At 48.6% G+C, this 24,800-nt stretch overlaps 1 protein-coding gene across 2 annotated transcripts; it reads left to right on the top strand.

The window, feature by feature from the left end:
• Positions 1–247: 247 nt before the first annotated feature.
• Positions 248–21,389, top strand: kcnk5a (potassium channel, subfamily K, member 5a). 2 transcript variants are annotated; one of them, XM_035405679.1, is made up of 5 exons: positions 248–780; positions 15,762–15,873; positions 17,076–17,242; positions 17,642–17,810; positions 19,431–21,389. In XM_035405679.1, the coding sequence occupies exons 1-5, from the start codon at positions 595–597 to the stop codon at positions 20,342–20,344; spliced, it is 1,548 nt and encodes a 515-aa protein (XP_035261570.1). In that variant the 5' UTR covers positions 248–594; the 3' UTR covers positions 20,345–21,389. The 2 variants fall into 2 exon arrangements, with proteins under 2 accessions (XP_035261570.1, XP_035261581.1); XM_035405690.1 differs by lacking the exon at positions 248–780 and adding an exon at positions 4,388–4,546.
• Positions 21,390–24,800: the final 3,411 nt, after the last annotated feature.

The raw sequence follows: 24,800 nt of genomic DNA, 5'->3' as shown, positions 1-24,800 counted from the left end.
TGTTTGCAGTTGTGGGTAGAGTTTAAAATTAGTTTGTCCACAAGTGTGAAGTGCAAGAAGTAATCTAAAATTGCTTTGGAAATCTATCGACTTGAAGAGCCTTGAAAGGTCTTCGAGCACTTACCTGTACTTCAGTTTTCTTCCTATCGTTATTTTCCTCTCCTCTCAATGGGCGGTTCTTCGTCTTGTTTTACCACTCCCCTTAAAACTTTTTTTTGGTCTACTCTATCTACATTTACCCTACCGCACCAGTTGATTCGCGTTACACCAAGTCCACACGTGTAGAGGACGCTGCTAGCAGAAAGCACGGGACGCTCCTTTGTACGTATTGTAAAAAAAGTTGAGCCAATAGAAATTCCTAACGTGGCTAAAACAAAGCTGTTTTTTTAAAAGATTAATGTCTAAACAGAGCAGCCACAACTTGTGTCTCCAGGGAAAACATTGTAGGATTATTTTCAAGGGATTCACAAGAAGAAAAGTTTTAGCTTGCAGTTCCAAATTGGTCTGTGAGCATGCGCTTGGTGTAAAAGCAGCAAATTCAAACCGGAGTGCACTTCCCGCGGGCTTGAAGTAGCGCCAGTATCACGCTTAATTATGGTGGACAAGGGCCCATTATTGACATCAGCAGTAATCTTTTATCTGTCCATTGGGGCAGCAATATTTCAAGTTCTTGAGGAGCCGAACTGGAAAAGAGCGGTTAAAAACTACACGGACGAAAAGGATCAGATACTCCAAAAATACCCCTGTCTCACGAGAGAGGACTTGGACAGGATTTTGGAGGTATGGTAATAATAACAATGCTAATAAATAATTTGCTTCCTTTCCTCCTCGTAACAAGAAAGGGAACGGGGGGACAATGGGGAAAAGTAGGTTTAAAAAGTACAACCGTGGTCAGTGAGTGCACGCCCAGCAACACCAGTTGTGGAACAGCACAGGGCAGGCTAACCCACGGCAGAGTTGTACCAGTTTAAAGGTGTTAAATGGTTAATTCCTGCAGACTAAACAATTGTGGTCCGCCATAAATATAAATGTGTATGTATGCCATAGTGTGATCTCATGCATTCTCATTTTGTTAACTGAATGTGTAACCATTTAACGTTAGGTTTTGTGGTAGGTGTCCATAGAAATAAATGCAATCTGAATGAAGCCGGTGAATGATCAATGAAGAAGCCGTAAGTGCAGCTGATGTTCCAAGTGGCTTGCGTCACGTCATCCAGTGTGTGTCCGCAGCGGTCGAAAGTTCGTTATCTTATTGCTTAAACATTTGCGGACTTACCGTGCACGTTGCTTTCGGTCTAACATAGTTTATCTCTCATACCGTCTTTAGTAATGGTATTTAAAACGACCGTCTGCATTGCAATCTGAAGACCGCTTGAGACTGTGAATGCCCTTTGAGATTTCTAGATTATGGGAAGTGCATCCTTTCACCAGGAACCTCAGAATCTGCATGCATTGAGTAAAAGAAATTATCTGGGTGAACCCTGGGGTTGTGCAGTAGCAGCCGAACCTGTATAAATTCCTTTTTAACCACAATTAGATTTGTCCTTTGGTTTAGAGCGAAGGCTTTATGAATAAGTGTTCTGTTCTTTCAGTTTTTACTACATTATTGGCACAAAATTAAGTGACTGCAACGTTACTTGTGTTACTCAAAATAAAGTACGAAGTGCATGCTGTTATACTCAATTGAGGCCCAAGTACGTTTCGTTTTCCGATGTGCCGGGCCGGCTGTCAGAACCTTTACAAACCTCACGTTTGGCCTTAAACTCAAGGGCAAAAAGGAGAAACGGTCTCGCGCCTCTTGATGGGCAAGCGTGAAGTACATTAACAATTGTCACCTTCTAATCCTGTTGAATGAACCCTGTTTGCCTGCGAAGATTTCCCCGAATGCATTGAGCCATTAAAAAAAAAAAAGCTGTGCATGAATCATCACCTGTATTTGTTTTTATTTGGCATTGTCTTATTGTGAGTGCAGTAAGACATAGCCTAATCGCGCAAAGGATTACTGTCCTTTTTAGGGCTGAATTTTTTTGCTGCGGTTTGCCATTTTTTCTGCTTTGCAAAGGAGCTGGGTGCAGTATTTTTTTATTTATTTTTTTTTTTTTTACAAGCTACACGGGTCTGGAAAGATTTTTGCTGAGCGCGTGCAATGGCATCTCTCAGCTGTGCGCTTCAGTGCAGTCGCGATACTTTGAACATCTGATCGGGGTGTCCTCCTGCTGACGGCGAGAGCGCCGTCATAGCGACGCTGCAGAAAATGACAGCTGGCTCAAGCGCGCGCGTGTGTACTGTTTGGCTCTCTGAGATCACTGGAGGCTTTGCTCTCTCCACCACGTCGGCTAATAACAGGCTAGGCCCATCTGGAGTCTATATGCTGCCGTTGTGTTGTAAGCCCGAGTCCTAGTTGTGTCTTTTGTTTCAGGTGTCACTTAAAGTCAGGCTTGATTCCCTCCGCAGGAGGAGTGTACCTGGCTCTCGAATGGTAGAAAATGGTACAGGAGTGCAATAAGTGGAAATGTGTGGCGCTGTAGTAGTTGTGTGTGCGAGCGTGAGTCTGTGACTGTGTGGGTGTGTGTGTGTGTGTGTGTGAGCGTGAGTCTGTGACTGTGTGTGTGTGTGTGTGTGTGTGTGTGTGTGTGTGTGTGTGAGCGTGAGCCTGTGAGTGTGTGTGTGTATACAAAATCACTAATAATGAGTTGTTCAGCTTAAATCTTAGGTCAGTTTCTTTGTTTCAGCTTAGTTTTTTATATGTTTTCAAATGTCTTTTGGCTGTACAGGTAGGCCTATGTCCAACTGCTATAAAGATGTCACTCTTGTAGGCAACTTTTGTGAGAAGTGGCTTATCTGGTATTGGGCGCTAGGAAATTCATATTGACCGCACTGGTGGGATTACAGTGACATTTTTTTTTGTGCAAAAGGTAAAGTGTGACATTACAGAAAACAGCGAGTCACTGTGCAGTATCATTTCATCAGCAGGGGGCTGATGGGAATTGAAGTCCGGAGCCCGACTTTACGCAGTGTGTTTAATACGCCCCTGGACTACACTACACTGCCCATTCTGGTGGCTGATGAAATCAATGTGTGTACTTGTCTGGCAATTCTGTCTGCTCCCATTGAAACTTGACAGGGTGTTTGAATAAGAGCAAGTGACCTCAGGGTTTACGCAAGTGCAGTTGGTTGCTTTAAACAGGAGCTTGTTTGAACGAATTGTTTGAGGCCTCTTGTCGCTGCTACGGTTCAACAGCCACCGCTGTTTGTATACACCCTTCAGTCCTTTACTTGCGTAGCTGCATACAGTAGCTCTCTATCGTGATGCCATAGCTGTCTGTTGTGATGTCTTCAATGCGCTATTTCCCCCCCCCCCCCCTCATTGTAAATCAAGTCACTCCACTATCGCATTGATCATTTGAACTATCTTCAGTAAATATTGGCTAATCCTTAGCGTTGCATGTCCCTGTCCAAAAATACGACCTCACATTTACGGGTGAGTTTGTGTCTCTTTGGAATCTCGCAGAGGCAGTCCTTCACAGTCTGAATAATTTCGGAGAAGTTGGAGAAGTGGAAGATTTCCTTTTTTTAAAACGTTTTTTTTCTAGCACAAAAGAAACCATTCCTTTCTCCCCCAAAGTGTGTGCTCAGAGTTACACGGTGGTTGGGGTTGACGGGGTGGGGGAGGGCTCGGAGGTCCCGCGTCTTTCCGAATGCTTTAAACTCAAAAGCGTGCCTCAACATGCCCCCAACCACCACCGCCCCCCCCCCCCCCCACTCACACACCCCAACCCCACCCATCCACATATACCAATAGTCACAGAGGCTTCACAGTAATTTACTGCCTCTCCCTGCGTGCACCCGCTCCCCCACCCCAACCCCCCCCCCCCCCCTTTTGCTTCCTCAGCTGTTTGGATAGCCATGTCTGGAAGCCCCCCGGCCCTGGGAAGGTGTGGGGGCTTTTTGGGGCAGTTGGTGCACCAGCTGCCCAGAACCGCAGCCCCAGAAAGCAGTGGTCTCCTCTCTTCACGGCCCTGGGACATCAAGACGCCATCTTGTTCAGCTGGTAGCAACTCTTCTTTTGTGCGAAGAATGTATTGGTGCTGGTCCTCTGGGCCCCCCCACCCCAACATGAAGCTAAATTTGGGGCTGCATGGGGGGTGTCTGAGACTTTTTACAATTTATTTGGGCAAGCGGCTTCACGGTTTATGAAGCAGGCTGCCCCATAAATTAAACAAATCGTGCTTGTCTTAGTTGTTATTCCTCCCTGTCGTTTTTTCCTGTTCCTTTCATTTTCTGTTTCCTGTTTAATTGCCCCAAACCCCCCCCCCCCGCTTCATTTCAGGGCAGCATCCCAAGGGGTTTCATTTGAACCCCCTCACCTGTTTTTGGGGACCCCGGTAACCCAGCGCAATGCCCCTGTGTGAACAGACGCGCTCTCTGCTTCGGAGGCGTCGAGCTGGATGGAGCTGTTTGGCTTGACTTTGGTGGAACCACTGAGACGCAATAAAGCTCCATCTCATCACACGCAGATGATAAGAGGATGGGGTGGAGTTGGAGGGTAGGGTGAAGTTTCCATTTCAATATCAGCAACCACCCCCCCCCCCCCAAATACTGTTCAGTCCACAAACTGTCATTCGTGTAAAGTGCAAACGATTAGAAAAACGGGTAGAGTGAGTCCACGGACGCTCTGATTGGGTAATCTAATAGCCGGTTTGATCATGTGAGGTGAGCTTGCTTATTTATTTTTTGTGGTCATCCCTCCTCCCTGCTGCAACGGCTGTTGTGTCAGTTCGAAACCTACGCTGCGGTCGGGATGGGGTAAATTCTCTGCCTCGGATACCGCCTTCATTTCTAGGGATCTTCAGTTGAGACATGCATACACAACCATAAATAAACACACCCATAAATATCTATTTTAAGCAGCCATAGAAACCTAATACCTCATTTGCAACTGCCTGTTTTAATTAATTTTTTATTTCGTTTTTTTTTTTGCGCCTCTCTGATTGATTCTTTCAAGACTCACCTGTACCCTGCTCTCTTACTAGCCCGAAAGAACATACGAGAGCAGAAAGTTCTTTTTGCATAACCGGGAAATAATAAATGACGACAAAAAAAAAAAACTTGCTGAGATGTTCACATCTCATCGAGATAACAACAACACTTTTCTGGCCATTGAGCTGACTGCGCACTTCCTGGTAACGCGCTCCAGTTTGAGCCGTTCGGCACGACACCGCTCGGCTTGGCTCAGCTCGGCTCCGCTCGACGCCGTCGCCCCCCCCCCCCCCCCCTCCCCGAGCACCGAGCCGCTCCTTAAGACCTCTCCAGCGCCGAACAAAGATCTTCCCCCCTCGTCCCAGTGCAAGCTGCTGGCTCACAAACCAGGACAAGTTGAGGGAAAAGTCTGTTGCGTGTCGTCAACGTCTGTGTGTTGCGTAATCGAATATAGCGCAAGTTCAGGGTCGACGCTGCGGCACTTCCTTGTGCTGCGGTTTCCTGTTCCGGCAGATGGGATTCTGGGAGTCCGGCGGAACGAGACTGAGACTGGCATGCATGCCCCGGGGGGGGGGACAGTGGGTGGATTGGGTGAACGGACTTGCTGGGCCCTGCTGTGTGCCATGTTGTGCCCATATGGGGGTGGCAGCGTCTTGCGTCGGTTTTGGGACCTGGGCTTCCTGCCCCAGAGGCTGTGGGTCGGACTTCCCAGGTCGGGAACAGGTGGCTGCGTGTTCCATGTGCAGCCGTTTGTCTCCAACCCGGGATTTATGACGACTGTGTGTCCTACCATTAAGTTTTTTTAATGACATCTGGGCTGTTGGAGGCGGGTTGCAATGGATTACGCTTTAACCGTACGACGCTCTCCCGATTGAGGTGCAGTTGTGTCCCGTCCAGGAGGTCTGCTTCCTGCCCAGACCTTCTGTGGCGGTGGCTAACCCGCTAGCGGTTTACCTGGGGCTCTTTATCCGTCCGCTGACTTGGAGTTGCTGGTTTTTGAGGTGGCTAACCTAAAAAAAAAAAAAACCTTTAACTGGTTGGACGTGTAAGACGGGTCCAGGTTCTTACTTCTTTCTTCGGGGTTCCACTGAACAAGGGGTCTTTCCCTTGTCCTTGTGTGAGCTCCTGGGACGAATTCTGTGTGGTCAACATCTGTGCATTTATAATCAATAAATTGCAAGTTCAGGGTCAGTTCTACTCCCTTCTGGTGCCACTTGATGAAGTCTCTGCTGACACAAAAAACTTTAAACGGCCATCGTTTGCTCCCACATCATTTTATTCAGCAGCGAGGCCAAGATGTTTCGCGACAGGCTTGGAATTTATATGTTTATGTTATTGCCTCTCAGACGGTTATGAATTTTACTTTGTCCTGGTTATGAAAGACCAATAAATGTTTTATTACCTCCTTATCTGGACCTTGAGTTCTGTTATGGATCACATCCACTGTTTCTGTAACTCCAAAGTGCCTTGCTCAGCATAAAATGGGGGCTGGACCTGCTTATGTTAGATAAATTGCTCTGCCTTCTCAGGAAAAAAAAACTTATGCCAACAAATATGCCAAGGCAAGGTATATACCTGACTGTTGTGGAACTGGTTCTTCAGCTGAAAAATTAGGGAGGGGGGGGGATTTCAGTTCCAAAAGAGCTGCTGAATTCTGACATTGAGAGAAATGGTTAGAAATGAAACGATACAAGGAAAGCATTTAGAGTAGCTTGTACATGAATATACATTATTTTGTTTTATGTATTTGTTTGACTGACTTGGCAGGGTAAAATGTCCGCCAGGTAAATAGGATGTTGGTAAACGGTGTTTGCATGTTTGCAGGCTTTCCTGGGTTGCCTACCAGAGAACGCCTTGCCTGGAGGGCTGTTTGAGTGTGTGTGTGGTAGTCAGGGAACAAAAGGAAAGCTAGGAAAGCATGCAGGACACTGGTTTATGCGCTGGGGAGAGTCACCTGCGGAATTTCTGTTGTTTTGAGTTTTGCTTTTGCGTTCGTTCCTCGAACGAGGGATTTGGCGGCGATGAGCCAGGTCGCAACGGCGAGCGGAACACAGCCATTCCGTGCTCGTCTCCCTCTCCTGGTTTCTCTTCCTTTTTCTACTGGGAACATTTTGAAAGGGCACTTCTGATTGATCAGTGTGGGTGTCAAAATGGTTGTGTCTTGAACTTGAACTCTGGGCGGGCTGTCAGAGGACGGTGCTGAGGAAATAGGCCGATTGGTTGTCGTGCGTTTTTTTTTTTTTTGCTGGTGGATTGAATGCAAAGGGTTAGCCTTAATACGTACTACGAAGATTTCAGATTTACATTGGAACTGGCAAACCCTGCCTGTATACTTCAGGCCTGGAGATCATACCCCCCCCCCCCCCCCCCCCCCCCCCACAATGTTTTGTGTTTATTTTGGGGTGAAGGAGTGGGGGGGGGGTCTTCATGTTTTTGATACAACCTAGGAACCTGCATGTACCTTTTGCTTGTTCATCACAGTTGTACTCCAGCACCCTTGATTTGTGTCACAAGAGACCTGTCATGGTTTAATTTTAGGTAATGGGATTTTTTCTTTGTCCCTACAGGCTTGGCTTTGCTGTGTTTAAGTTTTCGTTGGTGCCACCAGGCAAGCTAACTTTAACTTTTCAAGCTTTTTTGTGATATCATTTTGTGTTTTCTGCTTATTCTATACTTGTAATACTGCAGTGCCGAAGACAAAAACGCTCGAGCACACACCCACGCGCACGCATACGATACTATGCTTCCTGTTCGCATTTTTTTTATTATCGTGATGATAATCGCTTTAGATAACCTGGGGTCCTGGGCGGGAACCCCTTGCTATTGGCTGTGGACAGACTTCCTCAATACCGCATTTCGAACAGCTTTACAGAGGTGCAGATCCAGGATGCTAACCGACAGTTTTCATTCGCACAATCACATTAACTAAAAACTCTGCTGGACTCTAGTGGGACTAGCGTGAAATGACGGCAAACTAAAACTAGAATCACCGAGTCTCCAGAACCAGCTCTGTGCGAGGAGAGTAGGTGCAGTGTTTGGGTGTAAAATTAGCGTCTCTGTAGGATGCAGCACAATTGACGGGTAATTAACCTCAACCGAATGACTCTGTGGGTTGGGGAACACAGTTTAGACACTAAAAATTGCACACTTGCTGCCATAGTAGACAGCCGTTAAATGCGAGGTTTTATATGAATATCGTCCTTGCCTTGTGCTTAAAAAGAAAACACCTGTCGCCTAACGATGAACGCCAAACATAGACTTGACACAATGCGCAATGAATAGCGCTTCATATTCACTGGCCCACTTCTCTTTTTTGCATTGCACCCCGTTATGTTTCTGCACATCAGTAATAAGGCGGTTTGGAAATGTTATATTATTGATGCATTCGCTCGGTAGCGAAACGCCAGACTAGGTCATTTGTTTACCGCCGCTTTGGATATGTCGGCACTTAGCGTGCGCTCTTCGTGATCGCTGTCCTTGCTGCGCTGATAATCGTTATGTAAATTACTGATATTGTATCTGAAGGCAAGCGTAGGTTAACACGGACGCTGCTGCGAGCAGCTGCGCGTGGGGAAGAGGTAAACGTTCGCACAGCTGTCTCCGTTCTCCTGTCCCTGGCGGGCGCGGTGTAGATCGGAGTGGAAAAGTACCGAGGAGGAGACCGCGCTCTCGCGCCAGAGAGGAGGTCTTCTGCAACGCGCCTGTGATAACCGTTTCAGTTTGTCGTTGTGGTTTTCGCGCTTCCTCCTTATCTTGGGGCTACAGTTTGTTCCAGAGCCAGTGCTGCTCACTCTGCAGCGAAATTTTCACCCTCTTTCACCTTTAACACTACTAAAAATTATTAAGAATAATGGACTTAAGGCAGTGGTGTCAAACTCGTTGCCATGGAGGGCCGTGTGTATGCAGGTTTTCATTCCAGCCTCAGATCTTGATTATATAATTAGTTAAATTATTTGCTGAATTAGGGATGCAGGTTTGTGCACAATGGTGACCCGACGTCTATGGTGACCCGCATTGTCTAAATAAAAAATTTCTTATATTCTGTGCTTCAATGCAGTTAAACGCATATGGCTGAATGAGTAATTGGACTCAATTAAGGCAGCATTAATTGGTTGGAATGAAAACCTGCATACACACGGCCCTCCATGGCAACGAGTTTGACACCACTGACTTAAGGTATACCCTGCATCGCAGTCACAAAGTGCCTTACAGTCAGGTGTGGGAATCGTTCTTTTTTGTTTTGTTTTGTCCCCCCCCAAACCAGTGTTTAGCCACTTCTTTCCAGAATACCCATCAATCATTGGCTGACGTCAAGATTGTGGCATTAAGACAATAAGATCTGCGGATGTTTAGGCTGCCAAATTGGCAGTTTGACTCTGGGGATCCCCTGCTCTTTGTAGTAAGCGCCATGACCGTTTAGCAAGTTTATCGACTCATATCTTGGCTGAAAGCCACCATCTTCTACATCGGTGACCCCCACTGCTGCACTGGGGGCATTGATGCTTTAGTCCTGCAGATAATCTGCCCCCTGTTGGCTCTCCAACATCACTTTCAGATGCAACTCCCCCCCCCCCCCAGTTCATCGCCTATTCAAGTACTGGGCACGCTCAGTCCTGCAGTTATCAGGTTAGGAGGGGTGTAGCACGGCCTTTGGCAATGGTAAACATTCCTGAAGCCTATGGAAAGCAAGTGGTTTATTTAACTGCACCAGTTGGGCATTTCATAACATCTAACGTGTGTCCATGGAATGCGGAACGTATAAAAAATAAAAAATAAAAACAATAAATAACATAGCCAGTCGTAAAAAATAAACCCGTATTGCAGGTGAGAAGGTAAATATGACTTGCAGAATTAAGGTGTTAAAAAAAATTAAAAAGTGGCATAGGAAAACATTACTTGGTTTCTGTCCATTAAAAAAATAAATAAAAATGAGTCAAGAATGATATAAATGTATTTTATGGGCCCGTTCAAAGGCCGTGAAAGACATTTAACCCCAAATTCGGTTTTGGGAAGTCTGTTCAGAGATGGGGCGCCAGCAAGCTGTGGGCTCGGCATCCCATCATGCTTTGCTCTGACCTCGCCACAGTCTATGGGAAGGCAGGTCATAGTGGACCTCAAAAGTGCGTGATGGGAGGCTATCAGTGACTCTGCAGATTTAAGCGTGCACGTTTAGCCGCTGCTAATTGCAAGCTAAAAAGAAAAAGGGAAAATCAATGAAATACGTTTTACTCTTTCCTTTGTTTTTCTGGTTCTGCTGGAAAGCTGGGGTGGTTGGGTGGTTCTCTCTTGTTTTATGGCCACACTAGCTCAGTGAAAGGCGCAATTGCTGAATTGTGTGTTGCAGATTTTCTTCTGCTATATGATGGTATGATCTGTCAATATGCCGGTCTCAATAAGGATAGTAATTTCTGCTGAAATATTTTGATTTGGAAACAAACAGCAATAATTAGTTGGGGGGGGGGGGGGGGGGGGGGGGGGGGGGGGGGGGGGGGAGGTTGCATGCATGCATTTAGTATGTTTGGGTTGAAGTTCCTTAAACTTGATGCCTTCTTGTTTGTTAGCAACCTGGATTTAGTCCAAGGTTGCTGTCTTGTACCGCCCGCGACTGAACCATAATGTGAGAAGCACGCGCTTACTCTCTTCTAACGTGTGAACAACGGCATGGAATTCGAAACGAGAACTTTCAGGTGCGTGGAATTCAAGGGCGTTAGGGCGTTTTCTGCAACTCCTTTCTGCAAACTGTCGGCAAAAATCTCATAAATCCTCTGCTGGGTTTTGAGTTGTGTTTTCATTTCAAAAGATAAATGCGTGGTTGTTTTTCTTTTTACTTTTCCCCCCCCACCTCCTGGAAAAAAAATTTGCCATTTAAAGCCAAGCTTTTAAGGTTTCTTATAAACTTCCTGCTTCGTAGCCTGCAACACTTACTTTGTGGCGACATGATGAGTTTTTCCATATACAAGCCGTAAGTGCCGGTTTACAGGAATTCGATTCGGCGGCGGGCGTGAGTTGCACTGAAGAACACGAGCTTATCTCGCTGTAGAAAGACACAGGCGTTTGTCATCTGTTCTTACGTAGACATTGAAGGCAAAGCAGCTTGGCTTCGAATTAAAGGTGGAAAATGTAGATATCAGGGATGGGTCTGTTTGGGGAGTTTGACGTCGCATTTTTTAGTTTTCTGCTGTCGCATGTAGAATTTATCCAGGGCGTTGTCGTAGTGATCACCATTGAGATCCATTGTCCAGATCTTGCTGCACTTAATCCAGGTTTGGCAATTTACAAATGTAGAATTTTACTGCTAAGCTTTGTGACGCATTCTCGTCATTATTGCGTTCGAGACTTGGACAGGTTCAAGGCAGCTGTAGATTCTGACTGGTGCTGACTGGTACTGACTGGTTCTGACTGGCGCTGAGGTGCGTCAGTGCGTGTGCCTTGTTGACTTTTTGCCAGAGAGTTTAATGGAAATGGGTGTAATGCCCCACTGTAACCGACCAATTGAAATAGTTAGTTATTTTTCTTCTTTCTTTTTATGGGACTCATATAGGCAGGAATTCAGTTTAGTATTTGAAAAAAATCACGAGCTCACACGATCAGGAACTCAAATACTCGCACACGTGCTAACTCAGGTGAGCGTCTGCCTCTGGTCTGCCTCCTGGGTGAGACCAATGTTGAGCGCTCACGGTGACTCGAACCCTTGCTCCTTCCTCCTTCATCCTGGAGCCTTTGGTCTTTTTCGTGTGTGTGTTCTTTGGTCTTACCTTCACAGACAGGCAGTGCCCACCCTCACACGCACATACACACACGCGCGCACACACACACACACACCACTCCAGTGCGCTGTGAAACGTAAACTTCCGCAGGTGTCCCAGAACAACCGCTTGCTCCCTGCAGTGACGGGTGTTCTCTGTTCTGTCCCTGCATGACTCCGTGTGCAGTCCTGCCTCAGGCGTTTTGGGGTTTACGACCCAGGACCTGTGTGCATACCCCCCCCGTCTCCCCCTGTCCACCCCCCCGTCCCCTTCTGCCTGTGCTGCATCTCTGCTACTCTCTAGTTTTGTCAACATTCAGTTCCTATAGCACACAATACGTGAGAGCTGTGGTCTTTAACGTGTTGTTAAGATGTTTGGTGGTCTTATTCACCCCCCCCCCCCCCCCCCCCCCCCCCCGTGTCTTCTGTCTGTATCTGGTATACATGGATGTGCATGCAAATTAAGATGGCGTCCTCTTCTCCAAGTCACTGCTTTGCATTGGAGACACCAGCTCCACCTGTGGAATGTGGAACGAGTAAAGCAGTTTTTTAATGTTTTGCGCACGCACACTGGCACACATCACATGATCAAATAAAACATGTGAGGGAGTGTTCGGACAATTGCAAAACATCAAGCCTGAGTCATAGTTGAGGGTTGGGTATGAGGATAGGCCTTGCATTTTCATGGGTTCAGTCAGAGAAATAACATTCGCAAAATATCCCTGTCACTTAAATGTTTCCGCGGAAAAGTCTTCAACCTTTATGAATTCATTCCTTGTTCTTAGCCATATCGGTTTCGCTTACTGAAATGCTGTGTCATCTCCTTGCGAAAGATGCGGCGTCTCGAGGTTGGCTGGACTAGTTTTCCGGGCGTGTTGTGTGACCCTGACTCAGCAGGTTTCTGTGCGATGTTTTGATGAGCGCTGCGGTGTTTTTGCGTTCAGCGTGATGCTGATTACTGCCGACTGGGGCGGTTTCGGTTCCTTACGCAGATTCGGTCAGAGCACCGACTGGCATCGGTGTTCATGTTTTAAGTCTCACATTATATTTCACAGGATGTCCCAAGCTGCTCTGTGTTTCCCCTGCGGTAGTGTGCCTGCATGTGTGTGCGTAGACATACAGCGCTAAAAATATATATTTTTCAGAGAAGTCCAGACATTTACTGTGTGTATTGCAGGATATTCTGTTAGTGAGGACAGGTGGTTCTGCTCAGTGGGCCACCAGCACCACCACTGGACGCCAAACATGCTGTGTTTGTGTGGTAGGTTGAGGGGTCACTGCTCTGCATTGGCCCCGCTGCGTGACCATGTGACCTCTCTTTTTGGGGCGTGGAATTAAGAGAGGGTCTGTCCTCATTAGCTCATTCATTGGGTAATCATGTGGTCTCTGTGTTCGGGGCATTCCATTCAGAGAGGGTCTGTCCTCATTGGCTCATTGGCTGATCATGTGGTCTCTGTGTTTGGGTGTGACGTTCGTTTGAGGGGACTCCTGTGCTCCAGTTGAGTTGATCCAAAAATTCCCCTGCTGTAGTGCGGCGAGATTTGTTAATTACAGAGCTGAGCTGCACTGAGTGCTCATTAGCGACGGCTGGCTAGCCCATCTGCCTGCCGCTCCAGAGTTTGGGTCTTTCACCACTGTGTGCATCTCTCCAGCTTCCCCTTTCTCTCTGTGTCTGTTTTTTTTTTTTCTTCCTCCCCTCAGACTTGGCAGAATGTTGGATCTCTGAGTAGAGAGGATGTATGTCTGTTTTGTCCCCACAATAATAATTCAGTAGTCGAGTGGCTTTGGACCAAGTGTAATTGGCAGCCGGGGGAAATTCTGTTTTGTTTTTGCTATAAAAATATAAACATTTGGAAGCTGGCAATGATTAGATGTCATTTGAAGCAGTTTCTCTTTTTCCTCTCATTCATTTTTTTCTTTTCTTTCTTAATTTTTTTGCCTGTTATAGTGCGGTCAGGGTCATGTTGGGGAAAAAGTTCTTGAATTTCATTTCCTTGCTTTGCTCCTGGAATGAGCGGTGTATCACTTTCTGGTATGAATGGGGATTAAAGACACGCAATCCAGGAGTTAGGGATGGTGTTGGGTATCATTTAGAATTTGCTGGTGCCAATGCCAAAACGATACTTTTAAAGCGGTATTTGTCCCTGAATGGCAACTGGACCAATAACCTCTTTAAAATAAAGAGCGAACGACGACATTAAAGAACGCTTATGAACAAAAAAAATATTTCAATTGCAAAGAAATAGCAAAATTTAAATGTTTTATTTGTTTAAATTATGCTTTATCCTCATAATTTTATACTGTTTTGCTTTTGACCGAGTTTAATGTTATCTAGCTTGCTAAAGGTGCCTGCTGTCACTGACTGAGTCGACACAGCGGAGCAAGTGAAGGCGTGTAGTGCCAAAATCTGCTCTGTGATTCGGTCCGGTAGGTGCCGGTTGTATGGGAGCCGGTGCCATTGTGGCTCCAGGTTTCGGTACCGAACCCTACCCAGAGTGTGAGCTGGAAGCATGCGTATCCCCCCCCCCCCCCCCCCCAAGTGTTTTTGAGGATTAAAAGGAGGGTAAAGAGCAGGGCTCCTGATCCCTTAGAGTGTGGTTGTTTTGAATTTCAGAAAAGGGGAACAGTGTTGTTGAGCAGTAGGGTAAAGGCGCATGGTCTTCCTGTGCATCACATGACACGGTGATGGGGAAGTGCTGTAGGATGTGAGGTCCTATCGAGATGTTAAACCAAGCTCCAGTTATGATGGACTGTGGTCATTAAAAGATCCCAGGGTATTTTTTTTTTTTGAAAGAATGGGGCTGTTTAACCCTGGTGTCCCTGGTCAAATTTCCTAAAGAAAAATTGACTGTGAACATCTGGTCACCTAATCACCTCTGGCCCGCTACATCTGGAAAACTAATGCGGTTACACAATCCCCTGCATTCCTACCCTGCCCTGATTTCCCAGGTTGTCCACGCAAAAGAGAGCAAAATAGTTCTCGGTTCTAGTTTATTGTAATTTAAAAAAAAATAAAATAATACTGCTTCGGTGCAAACTGGGCCACCCAATCTACCCCTGTGAGTTTGACCAGATGTTGCCTGTGGAGTCATGTAGATCGCCTGCACTTTTGTTGAACCCCATTGGTCACCCCCCCCCCCCCCCACCCCCCCCATCCCGCCCTCCCTGCACCCCTTTGATTTTGGGATGACAGATGAGATGTTTAGGGACGGATTGTGCCTGGCTTCCTGCCTCTTGAGCGTGCCTCTGGCGCGTTGAGCGTCCCAGCATGCCGAGCGCTTCCACCGGCCGCAGTGTCGTCCCAGGTGAAGGACGCTTCGCCGTCTGCTGCGTGTGAGGTCACCGGTAATGGCCGACCCTCATCGAAGGGACGCATCTGGCGCCTGATAAGATCGGCCAATCACAGGAAGGACACGGTCTGAGCGACGGGCCCCAGACACAACAAACCCAGCCCCCCCCCCCCCCCCACAACACACAGAGACACACACGCACATACCTGCTGAAGAAATTAGGTCTTTTGATGACATTCGCGGGTGCGTGCGTGCGTGTGCGTGTGTGTGTGTGTGTGTGTGTGTGTGTGTGTGTGTGTGTGTCCTCTATTGCTCCCTTGCTTGCGGTTTTCTGTACTGAGGAAGTCCACACTAAATTCTTGGGAAATGAATGCTAGTAAATTGGTAGAATATGATCTGACGTTTTCACCTGGTTTTGCAATATCAGGTTCTAAGGCGCATTGTCCTGGCGTCGATACCATACAACTCTTTCCTTGTCTTGATTGACAGTTGCGGTCTTCCTGGATCTACAGCACCATTGTCTAGCTGCTCCTGTTCTGTGTGGGGGGGTCTGGGTTGAGGGTTGGGTGGTGGGTGGTGGGGGGTGGAGGGGTGGGGGGTTTAGAACCCCTGTCCATCTGACGGTAACACCCCCGCGCCCTGATCTTATCCCAGTTTTGCCCACCGTGCGGTCGAGTCGACCCAGAAACGGCCATTTTGTCCGTCTGTCCGCTTGACGCTCACGGTCCCTTCCCTCGTCTCCGCAGGTGGTGTCGGAGGCCGCCGGGCAGGGCGTCACCATCACGGGAAACAAGACCTTCAACAACTGGAACTGGCCCAACGCCGTCATCTTCGCCGCCACCGTCATCACCACCATAGGTACGCCGCCGCCCCGCTCCGCACCGGTGCCGATATCAGCGCTGGACTGGGGCGCTCACGGGGTTAAACAAAAAGTTTTTTAAAAAACACTGATTAATCAGCATCTACTTTCATCTACGCTGCCCCCGGGGGCACAGGAAATGATGTAATTGTAGTGTAATGTAGTCTGAGTTCATAATATTTGTGTTGTGCGTTTCTTGCTGTCCGGTAATGGCTTGTTTAACTTTGGGTAGGGGCTTTGATGGGAGCTGCTTTTGCCTGCGGGCGGGCGGGCGGGCCGGCTCGGGACGGTGTGCGTCTGTGTGACCGGGGTGACCCGGGGTAACAGAGCGCTACCCTGATGGGATGGGATCGGGGTACGGAACGAACACTTAAAAAAAAAAAAAAAAAAAAAAAAATGGCAGCTTGCTCGAGCGGCGCCCCCTGTCTGCGGCCCGGGGAGCTGCACCTGAGGTCGTGCCCTCGTGGAATTCCGCGGGCCGCCATTTTTATCTGCGGGCGCTGGCGGGTTTGTGCTGGCGGAAACCTGATCCCGCTGCCGGGGCCTGGCGCCAGCACAGGGAGCGTTCTTCTTCTTCTTCTTCTTTGGTCGTTGCTGCGGTTTTTCTGTTCCTCGTTCGCGGCTGTTCCTCGCGTCTCTCTTGAGCAACAGCAACCGAGGAGGAAGTTGTGAGCCCGCTTGGTTGTTTGCCACCTTCTCTTCACCAGGAATCTGAAACTCGTGTCCTCGAGGCCTGCTTAGTCTGCTCTTTTGTTGTGATTTTTTTCTTTTCTTTTTTTTCTCTTTCTCTTTTTTTTCTTTTTTTTTTTTTGGTGTGAATTGTCCTGGATTGTTACAGCTTGTTTCCAAGATCCAACTTAGCTGCGGTTTTGAAAGATGACCAAAAACTCTGTGGACACTGTGGGCCCCCCACCCCCACACCCCCAGGACTGTGGATTGAGAATACCTGCTCTAAATCCCTAATATTTCTTCCTTTTTCTTTCCTTTTTTTTTTCTCGTCTTTTCAAGGACAACACACACGTGCGTGTACCTCACCTGCATAATGTGTAGCCACAGGCGTTACTCACAAGACCAGCGCGGCTTAAAGAGATCGCGTTTTGTTTTCAACACCCGGCTCAGGAGACTTGCGGCTTCCTGTCCACACAGGGATTTAAACGTTTTGTGCGTTTGTTTTTTTTTGTTTTTGTTTTTTTTGTCGCAGGTTATGGAAACATCGCGCCGAAGACGTCCAACGGCCGGATCTTCTGCATCTTCTACGGCCTCTTCGGGGTCCCCCTGTGCTTCACCTGGATCAGCGAGCTGGGCAAGTTCTTCGGGGGCAGGGCCAAACACCTGGGGCTGTACCTGACGAAGAGAGGGGTCACCCTGGTGAGAGAAACTCGTTTGCGGATGTCTTTGTTCTCTCTGTGTGAAACTGCCCTGGATTATGGGGCAGTGGAGGAGTTTGTTTTTGAGAATTTGTGGGAAGTGTATATATGAACCGGACAAGTGCTGGACAGTCGGCACCATTGGATTCCACGCACGGGGCGGATTTTTAAAATACTGCCAGTCTTTCCCCAGTTAATTTTATTAATGCTTATTTCATGAATTGCATATTCTGAATGCTCCCCCCAACGCCAACCCCAACCCCACTCCCACTTCAGTGAGGAGTTGTAAAAGTGACTTCTGTCTCTGGACAGCTAAGCGTTGTTGTCATGGAGACGGCCCAGCCGCCGTGGATACGGTTTGCTAACTTCCGCCTTCCTGTCTGTGCTCCCTTATCCACAGCGCAAGGCCCAGTTCACCTGCACCGCCATCTTCGTCCTGTGGGGGGTGCTGGTCCATCTGGTGATCCCGCCCTTTGTCTTCATGTGCCAGGAGGGCTGGTCTTACGTGGAGGGGCTGTACTTCTCCTTCGTCACTTTGACCACCATCGGCTTCGGGGACATGGTGGCGGGTACGTCCAGCTTCCCCCCGACCCCCCCCCCCCCCCCCCTTTTCTGGGGCCTCCTGAGTCTCCTGAGGCCGAGAGAACCCCCTTCCGAATGTATTGGGTAGTGTTGTAGGGTAGGCTTGTGTTGAGAGCTGAGTTGAATAGCCTGGAACGGACAACAGACCCGTGTCCTTTCCTACCTCACCTGACCTTCCACCTCAGTCCTGCCCATGAACACTTTAATCCTTTGAAGAGTGCTTTTGGAATGGTTTTATTCCAAAGTCAGTGTTCTAGAACGCCGTTCCTTTCAGTTACCAGGGGAGATTGTTGCATCTGCATTACAATGTTCAGTTACGAACATTCCAAACGGATATTTACACCTCAAAGATTTAAATTCCGTTTTTTTTCTCACACCTGTCCCCGATAGCGAGTCTTTCCAGGCACACGTAGCGAGAGAAGCTGTGTTGACCTTGGGGGAATGTGGAAGCTATGTTGACCTTGGGGGAACGTGGGAGCTGTGTTGACCTTGGGGGAACGTGGGAGCTGTGTTGACCTTGGGAAATGTGGGAGTTGTGTTGGCTATTACTTGCACAGTCAAATATTTCTAATCTGCCATTATTAGATAACCGATCTCTCGGGCTCATGCTTGTTGTTTTCTTTTTAAATTCCTCTTAAAACATGCTTAGCTGGGTCATCAGGTCTGAAGGTTTGACACAGGCAGCAATTAAAAGCTTATAAGTTCCTTGAAATCAACGCAAGAGACATTGTGAGCTGTCATTCCAAGGAAGGAAATAGCTTTATTAGGTGTGACATCTCACACACATTCTTTCCCCTCTCTCTACTATACAAATATTAATGAGCTGGACAGATTTCAGATGCTGGATAATACCATTGAAAAAATGTGTATTAAATATTCTAGGTAACATCCGCTGTTTAATTCCATTCCAGAAAATATTTTTATTGAAAAGGATTGATTTAAAAAAAAAAAAAAAAAAAAAAATATATATATATATATATATATATATATATATATATATATATATATATATATATATATATATATATATATATATATATATATATAAAATTAATAAATGACTGCAAAGTTGCTAAAGAGTTTTATTAAAGTCACTACCAATATACAACTCTTCACGTGCTAAATTATTAACTTATGAAGTAATTAAGTCGGTTCGCATTTGTTTATGACTTTGTTTCTGTGCAGTGAACAGACTTGAAAGAATGCAGTTTAGTGGCTGGAGAGGTCTGTAATTCATAAGCGTTAAATAAAATGCCATCATGGATTATTATCACTTTAGATAACCTCGTGCAGTAAAGGGAACGTTGTTTTCGTTTTTTTATCTCATCGCATATTAAATAAGAGATGGTGATAAGCGTTGTTTCTTTCTCAGAAGGGGCGCTGACCAACTTGCCTTGATATCTTTTACACATAAGTGGCCAGCCAGCAGATGCATTAGCGTCTCTCCCAATCTTAAAAAAAAACAGAAATGGAAAGTTGGCGTGTTGTGTGTTGATGAAAATGGAATCTAGCGGATATGGCGGTGTTGATTAGGGCACTGTAAGAGCGTTTAGGGCCGCTGAGTGTTTCTGTTTCCCCTCTCACTCCGTTTGTCTTTCCCCTCTCAGGGGTCGACCCGAACGCGGACTACCCGACCCTGTACCGCTACTTCGTGGAGGTGTGGATCTACCTGGGCCTGGCCTGGCTCTCCCTCTTCTTCAACTGGAAGGTGCGCATGGTGGTGGAGGCGCACAAGGCCCTGAAGAAGCGGAGGAAGATGAGGAAGCTGTCCGTGGACGAGATGCGGACCTACAAGGAGGCCAACAAGTCGCTGCGGCTGTCCCCATCCGCCAACGACGTGAACATCTTCAGCTTCCTGTCCAAGAAGCAGGAGGGCTACAACGACCTCATCAAGCAGATCGGCTCCAAGAAGGACGGGCCGGGCGGCGTCAACGGCGTGGGCGGGGTCGCGGGCGGGGGCGGGGCCGCCAAGGACGCGGCCCGCTCCAAGAGCTGCAGCGACACGGCCGTCTGCGGCAACGCCATCCTGAACCTGGACCGCTCGCCGCGCCAGAAGCGGCGGTACAGCTTCAGCGACCGCATGACCGTGGCCTTCACCAAGTCCAGGAGCTACCTGATGGGCCTGGAGGAGGGCATGCTGCTGACCGAGGTGCCGGGCGAGGCCGACCTGGAGGCGCAGGAGGGCGTGTACGAGAACCAGCTGGACAAGGACGGGGGCGGGACGGACGGCAGCCGGCCGTGGGACTCCAAGGACTACCAGTCGCTCATCTTCCAGAACGCCAACATCACCTTCATCGACGAGGAGAACCTGCTGGACGAGGACGCGCAGACCAAGCTGTCCACCTCGGACGAGAACGCCTCCCTGGAGTCGGAGACGGACTCCAAGGAGGAGCCGGGCTCGGAGTCGGAGGGCTCGGAGGGGACGGAGGGGTCGGTGTTCACCACGGACAGCTCGGACCGCTGCCACTCCTACGAGCAGCTGGTGGAGGAGTACGCCAAGGAGGACAACACGGAGACCTGAGTAGGCTTCGGCTGGGCCCAGAGGCGCCTCCCTCGATCCACGTCCTCCTCTCGTTCACGCAAGGCCGACCGGAGAGGAGGCGAGCAGACTCAACTAACGGCTTAACGGGGACCGATGCCGGGGCGGGCCGGGGCAACGGACGAATCGCACTCCGGACCACGAGGTCCACGTCCTCATGTTGTCGCTCCGCGTGAGAAGCAAGGCCTTCCATTTTGGCTCTTGTCTGTGCTCGTGGAACGACCGACGTCACTGAACGCTTACGCGCAGACCGTTCTGGTAGCTTAACGATTCAACAACAGTTCCATTTTTTTTCTGTGTTGTCTTGCGTGAGTTCCATGTCATTCTATTTATTGCTAGAAATGGAGTACGCATCTGCTTCTATGTCTGAGAACATAGCACTGATTCACGTAGAAGAGATGCCCCTCTGTTCAACGGTAAAAAAGGACCTTTCATGAAGACTGACGGCATCTTCCAAACGTGGATTGCTTCCAGTGTCCCAAATCATATTCACCATATTGGTGCGTTGTTGTTATTGTTGTTGTCTGTGTTAACGTTAATAAGAATGAAGGAGTGTCCTTTTCCTGCGACATGCAGGCCTTGAATCCTCCTCCTCTTGACCAGTGCTTCTAAAAATGAAAAACACAAAGGGTACTTCTTTTTTTTTTTTTTTTTTTTTTTTTCGTTCAGGTAAATGCTTGGGACCGGAGTAGCCGAGCTCTTTTTCTCTGAAAGATGTGCAACAGGAAGTGGTGCAGTTTCTGCTGACAGATTGTGCCCCCTCACCCCACCACACCCCACCCCTGCCCTTGTTTTCTTTCCTCCCCATTATTTTTATCCTCTGGCGGATGTTACGCTCGGGATGGATGATGTTTGATCTTTTTTTTTTTCTTTTTTTTTTTGGTGTGTGTGTGGCGTCAACCGAGTCATTCCGACTTCCGACGAGGCGGCAGTGGAACGAGGCGCGTAGAAGCGAGCGACGCGATAGGTTCTTCTGACGGTTCGGTTCGGTCGCGGTGTGTTTAGTGTATCCGCTCGAACAGCTTTAAAGGAAAAGAATGATAAAGCGCTGGCTGCTGGGGGGGTGGGGGGGGGGGACTTTCTGCGTTAAAGGCAGTCCTGGAAAACGGCGGGTGTCCTGGCTGAGGTGGCTCCTCGGTGCCGCCCCCCCCGCCCCCCCCCGGCGCCCCTGACCCCCCCCTCGCCTGCTTGCTCACCGCTTCTCTTGCGTCAGACCGGCAAGAATCCCCCCCTCCCCCCGCCCCCCGGCCCCCCGCCCCATCGCCCCATCCCCAGATGCTCCATCCTGTCACTGCTTCCTGACTGGGTTCTAAACAACGGTGTGCACACGCTGTGGGGGTGTTTTCTCTCTCCCAACGCTGTCTGTGTCTGTTTGCCTACAAACTCCCCCCCCCCCCCCCCCCACCCCCCCCCCCCCCCCTCGCCCACCTCCCCCACCCCCACCCCCACCCCCACCCCACCACCACCACCACCACCACCGCCACTCCTTCCCCGGGCTCCCGAGTGGAGCTGCACGTGTTTCTTAGGCTCCTCCGTCTCTCTGTGAAGTCAAGCTGAAACAGGTTTGCTGCACTTCAGCGTGATGCGTTTGTTTGGTTTGGGTCCTCAGTGCGCTCGTCTCCCTGGCTTCCGGCTAAAGGGAACGCTAAAGCCTCGAACGATAGCTAGGAGGGGCACCCCTGCCCCGAAACGCTACTGTAAATGTATTTATTTTTTTTGTATTAACGAACAAAATTTTTTCGTAAAGGTTTATCGCTCGATCAAATTTGCGCTCATGCAGTTTTCTTCTCGCTCTGTCTGCCTCGTTCTCCCCCGTTCTGAGAAACTACACTTTTTTTTTTGGTTCCCCCCCCCCCCCCCCCCCCCGTGCGCGCTGGTTTTTCCGACGGAGTTGCTGCCGTTGTTTATCCCTCGCGCGCGGAAACCTTTGAAACGTCGGCGTGAATGTCGCCGTGGGTTATGTGGGGCGGCCCAAGGTGAAATGACTTCTCCATGTGCGGGTGGGGCTGGGGGGGGAGGGGGTGAGCGCTGGTGCTGGGGGGGGGAGGGGGTGAGGGCGGAGGGTTACCTTCAGGAAAAGGAGCCAAGCTCATTTTCCAGTCTCAGTTTGCCTTACTGATTCTGTTGTCGATGGCAGTCCATATTCCGTATTTTGGGGGGTGTGGACTGGTGGGGACTGGCTATTGCCTTTTGCATATCAGTGCGGTGTTGCCCGTGGCAACGTGAAACAGAGACCTCCTTGCACTTACGCTCCGTGTAGCCCGCCTCTCTGCCGTACGAGTACACTTACTATTTTCTATTTTTTATTTTATTTTATTTTTATTCTTGTCCCACCAGGCGGCTCGCTATGCGAATGTCATTCTGTGCCCTGTCTGTCGTCGCGCCAAAGCTTTGTCCGTTTGCGGCAAACTCCACAGTCGTGGCCGCCTTCATCTCTTTTGCTCCTATTGGCCCAAGGGCCTTTGTGCTCGGTGTCTGTCATCGTTTTTCAGGGGGGGATGCTGGGTATTGTAGTCCGGTTAAGAATGGTGCCTATTGCTTTTGACTTTGAGTCCATGTTAGGGGTGCACAGGGGGTTTTTTTTGTTGTTGTTTTTGTTTTTTGTGGCAGAAAGCCGAGCACAAGGATTCCTTTCAGGCTCAGAAAGCACAGGCTGAATTTAAAGGGGCTGTCCCTCGTTGCCTGTCCCGTACGGGTCAGAATTTCGTTTGCTCTGCCACACGTGAAGAGAACCCTCCGGCTCTTTTCTGGGAGGCTGGCGCCCGGCCCGCCCGTGGTGTGTAAACAAAACGGCGCCTGACATCACGTGCTGCGCAGGAGGGAATGTGCTTACCTGCGCTCACCTGTGTGGATAGCAGGGCGCTTACCTGCAGTCACCTTCGTGGACACACAGGCCTGGAGCAGAGGGCATGTGGCTGATGAAAATGATCAGGTTTTTCAAATTGGGGAGGGGGGGGGGGGGGGGGGGCGGAGGGAATGTGGGAAAGCAATTAAAAAATGAAAATGTAAAAATAAGAAGGCTGTCTGTAGAAACGGAGGAAGCTGGAGGGTGGAGCCACTGCGGTGTCGGTGGGTTAGTTCTGTGAGCTCGGATTCCATGACCGCGTTAAGGCCAGAAACCCGAGCCGCTTCTCTCTCTCCCCTCTGTTTATTTAAACTCCACAACGCCGGGCTGGGAATATCCGCTTTCCGGCTTTAAAATGTCACACGTCGGTACTTTTGTGTGTGCATGCACTTTTTCTACCAGTTCTTCCTCTCTTTTTTTTTTTTTTCACCTCCAGGCACTCAGTCTTTCTTATATCTCCATTTACCTGCTCCTCCTTGTCCTCCTCTCCTTCCTTCCCTCCCTCTTTCCTTCCTTCCTTCCCTCCCTCACGTGTTACTATTCGTGTCTTCATTCGAGTGGAAGGTTGGCGGAGGTTTTCTGGGCCTTCCCCGAAATATTTCATTTAACTTCTGTGGTACTTTTTTTTTTTCAAGGTTTTGAATGAAATTGCGAACGATTTTTATGTGACAATCACGCGAACAAGTTCATGTTGTGTCTGTGTCCGAAGTTTTACTCCACGTCACTCCATTTGTGTAAAACTTATTCCAGCGTATTTTTCAGTAAATTATTTAGTGATTAGCAAAAAAAACTGTTTTGTATGAAACAAATGCCTATAAAGTATATATTTTATTTCCTTTTAAATAAATATTTTGTAAAGAGAAACTGTTGTTCCCTTTATTTTGTGAGTGGCTTTTCTACGTGTGACCATCTACTCCTCTTTCTCCTTAACGGTGTCAGGCTGCACAGTCCACTGCGATCCCAGTTCGATTCCCCAGCTCGTTGATACGCATGCAATACTGCATACACCCTTTAGTTCTTTTTTTTTTTGTATTGATACATGTAGGTGCTTTACAACAGTCAAGGCTCAAAGCAGTTATGTCACCCTTCAGGTTCCCCTCCCCCACCCCCCCCCCCCACCCCCAAACAATAGCATCATTCTCACTATCAGGAGCAGTGCTTTCACTGAGCCCTGATCAGCTCAGACTGGTGTCCTGGCCTTCTGAAGCGTTTCACACAATGGACTCATTGATTGCGATAAGGGCACAGAATGGCTCTGAGTGTCGTTAATTAGCCACGTGACCCGTCTGTCTGTCTGTCTGCCTGCGGCGGCTTGACCCCTTTCTGAGCGCCGAGGTCAACCGCCATCTCGATCTCTCATTGGACGACGTCCCTAATCAATCGTTCGCATCGGAGAGACAGAAAAAGAACATTTAAAAAAAAAAAAAAAAAAAAATTTATTTGTTTCGAAGGCACTGCGCCACCCGCTCTGCAGTACAAAGGGGAGTCCTCATGGGTGTCTGCTGTTCAGACATCCGCTTCGTGGCCTTGGGAGATAATGTAAAAATATGCAGTCCCCCCGCTCCCCCCCCCCCATCTAAAACTAAAGCTGCC

This window comes from Anguilla anguilla, chromosome 1 (assembly GCF_013347855.1).
Source record: "Anguilla anguilla isolate fAngAng1 chromosome 1, fAngAng1.pri, whole genome shotgun sequence".
NCBI lineage: Eukaryota > Metazoa > Chordata > Actinopteri > Anguilliformes > Anguillidae > Anguilla > Anguilla anguilla.
This window is presented reverse-complemented; position numbering and strand designations above follow the sequence as displayed.

Coding starts and splice junctions, on each gene's coding strand:
- kcnk5a (XM_035405679.1), top strand. CDS start 595: ATGGTGGACAAGGGCCCATTATTGACATCAGCAGTAATCTTTTATCTG. Junction 15,874..17,075: donor CACCGTCATCACCACCATAG/GTACGCCGCCGC, acceptor TTTTTGTCGCAG/GTTATGGAAACATCGCGCCG. Junction 17,243..17,641: donor CGAAGAGAGGGGTCACCCTG/GTGAGAGAAACT, acceptor CCTTATCCACAG/CGCAAGGCCCAGTTCACCTG.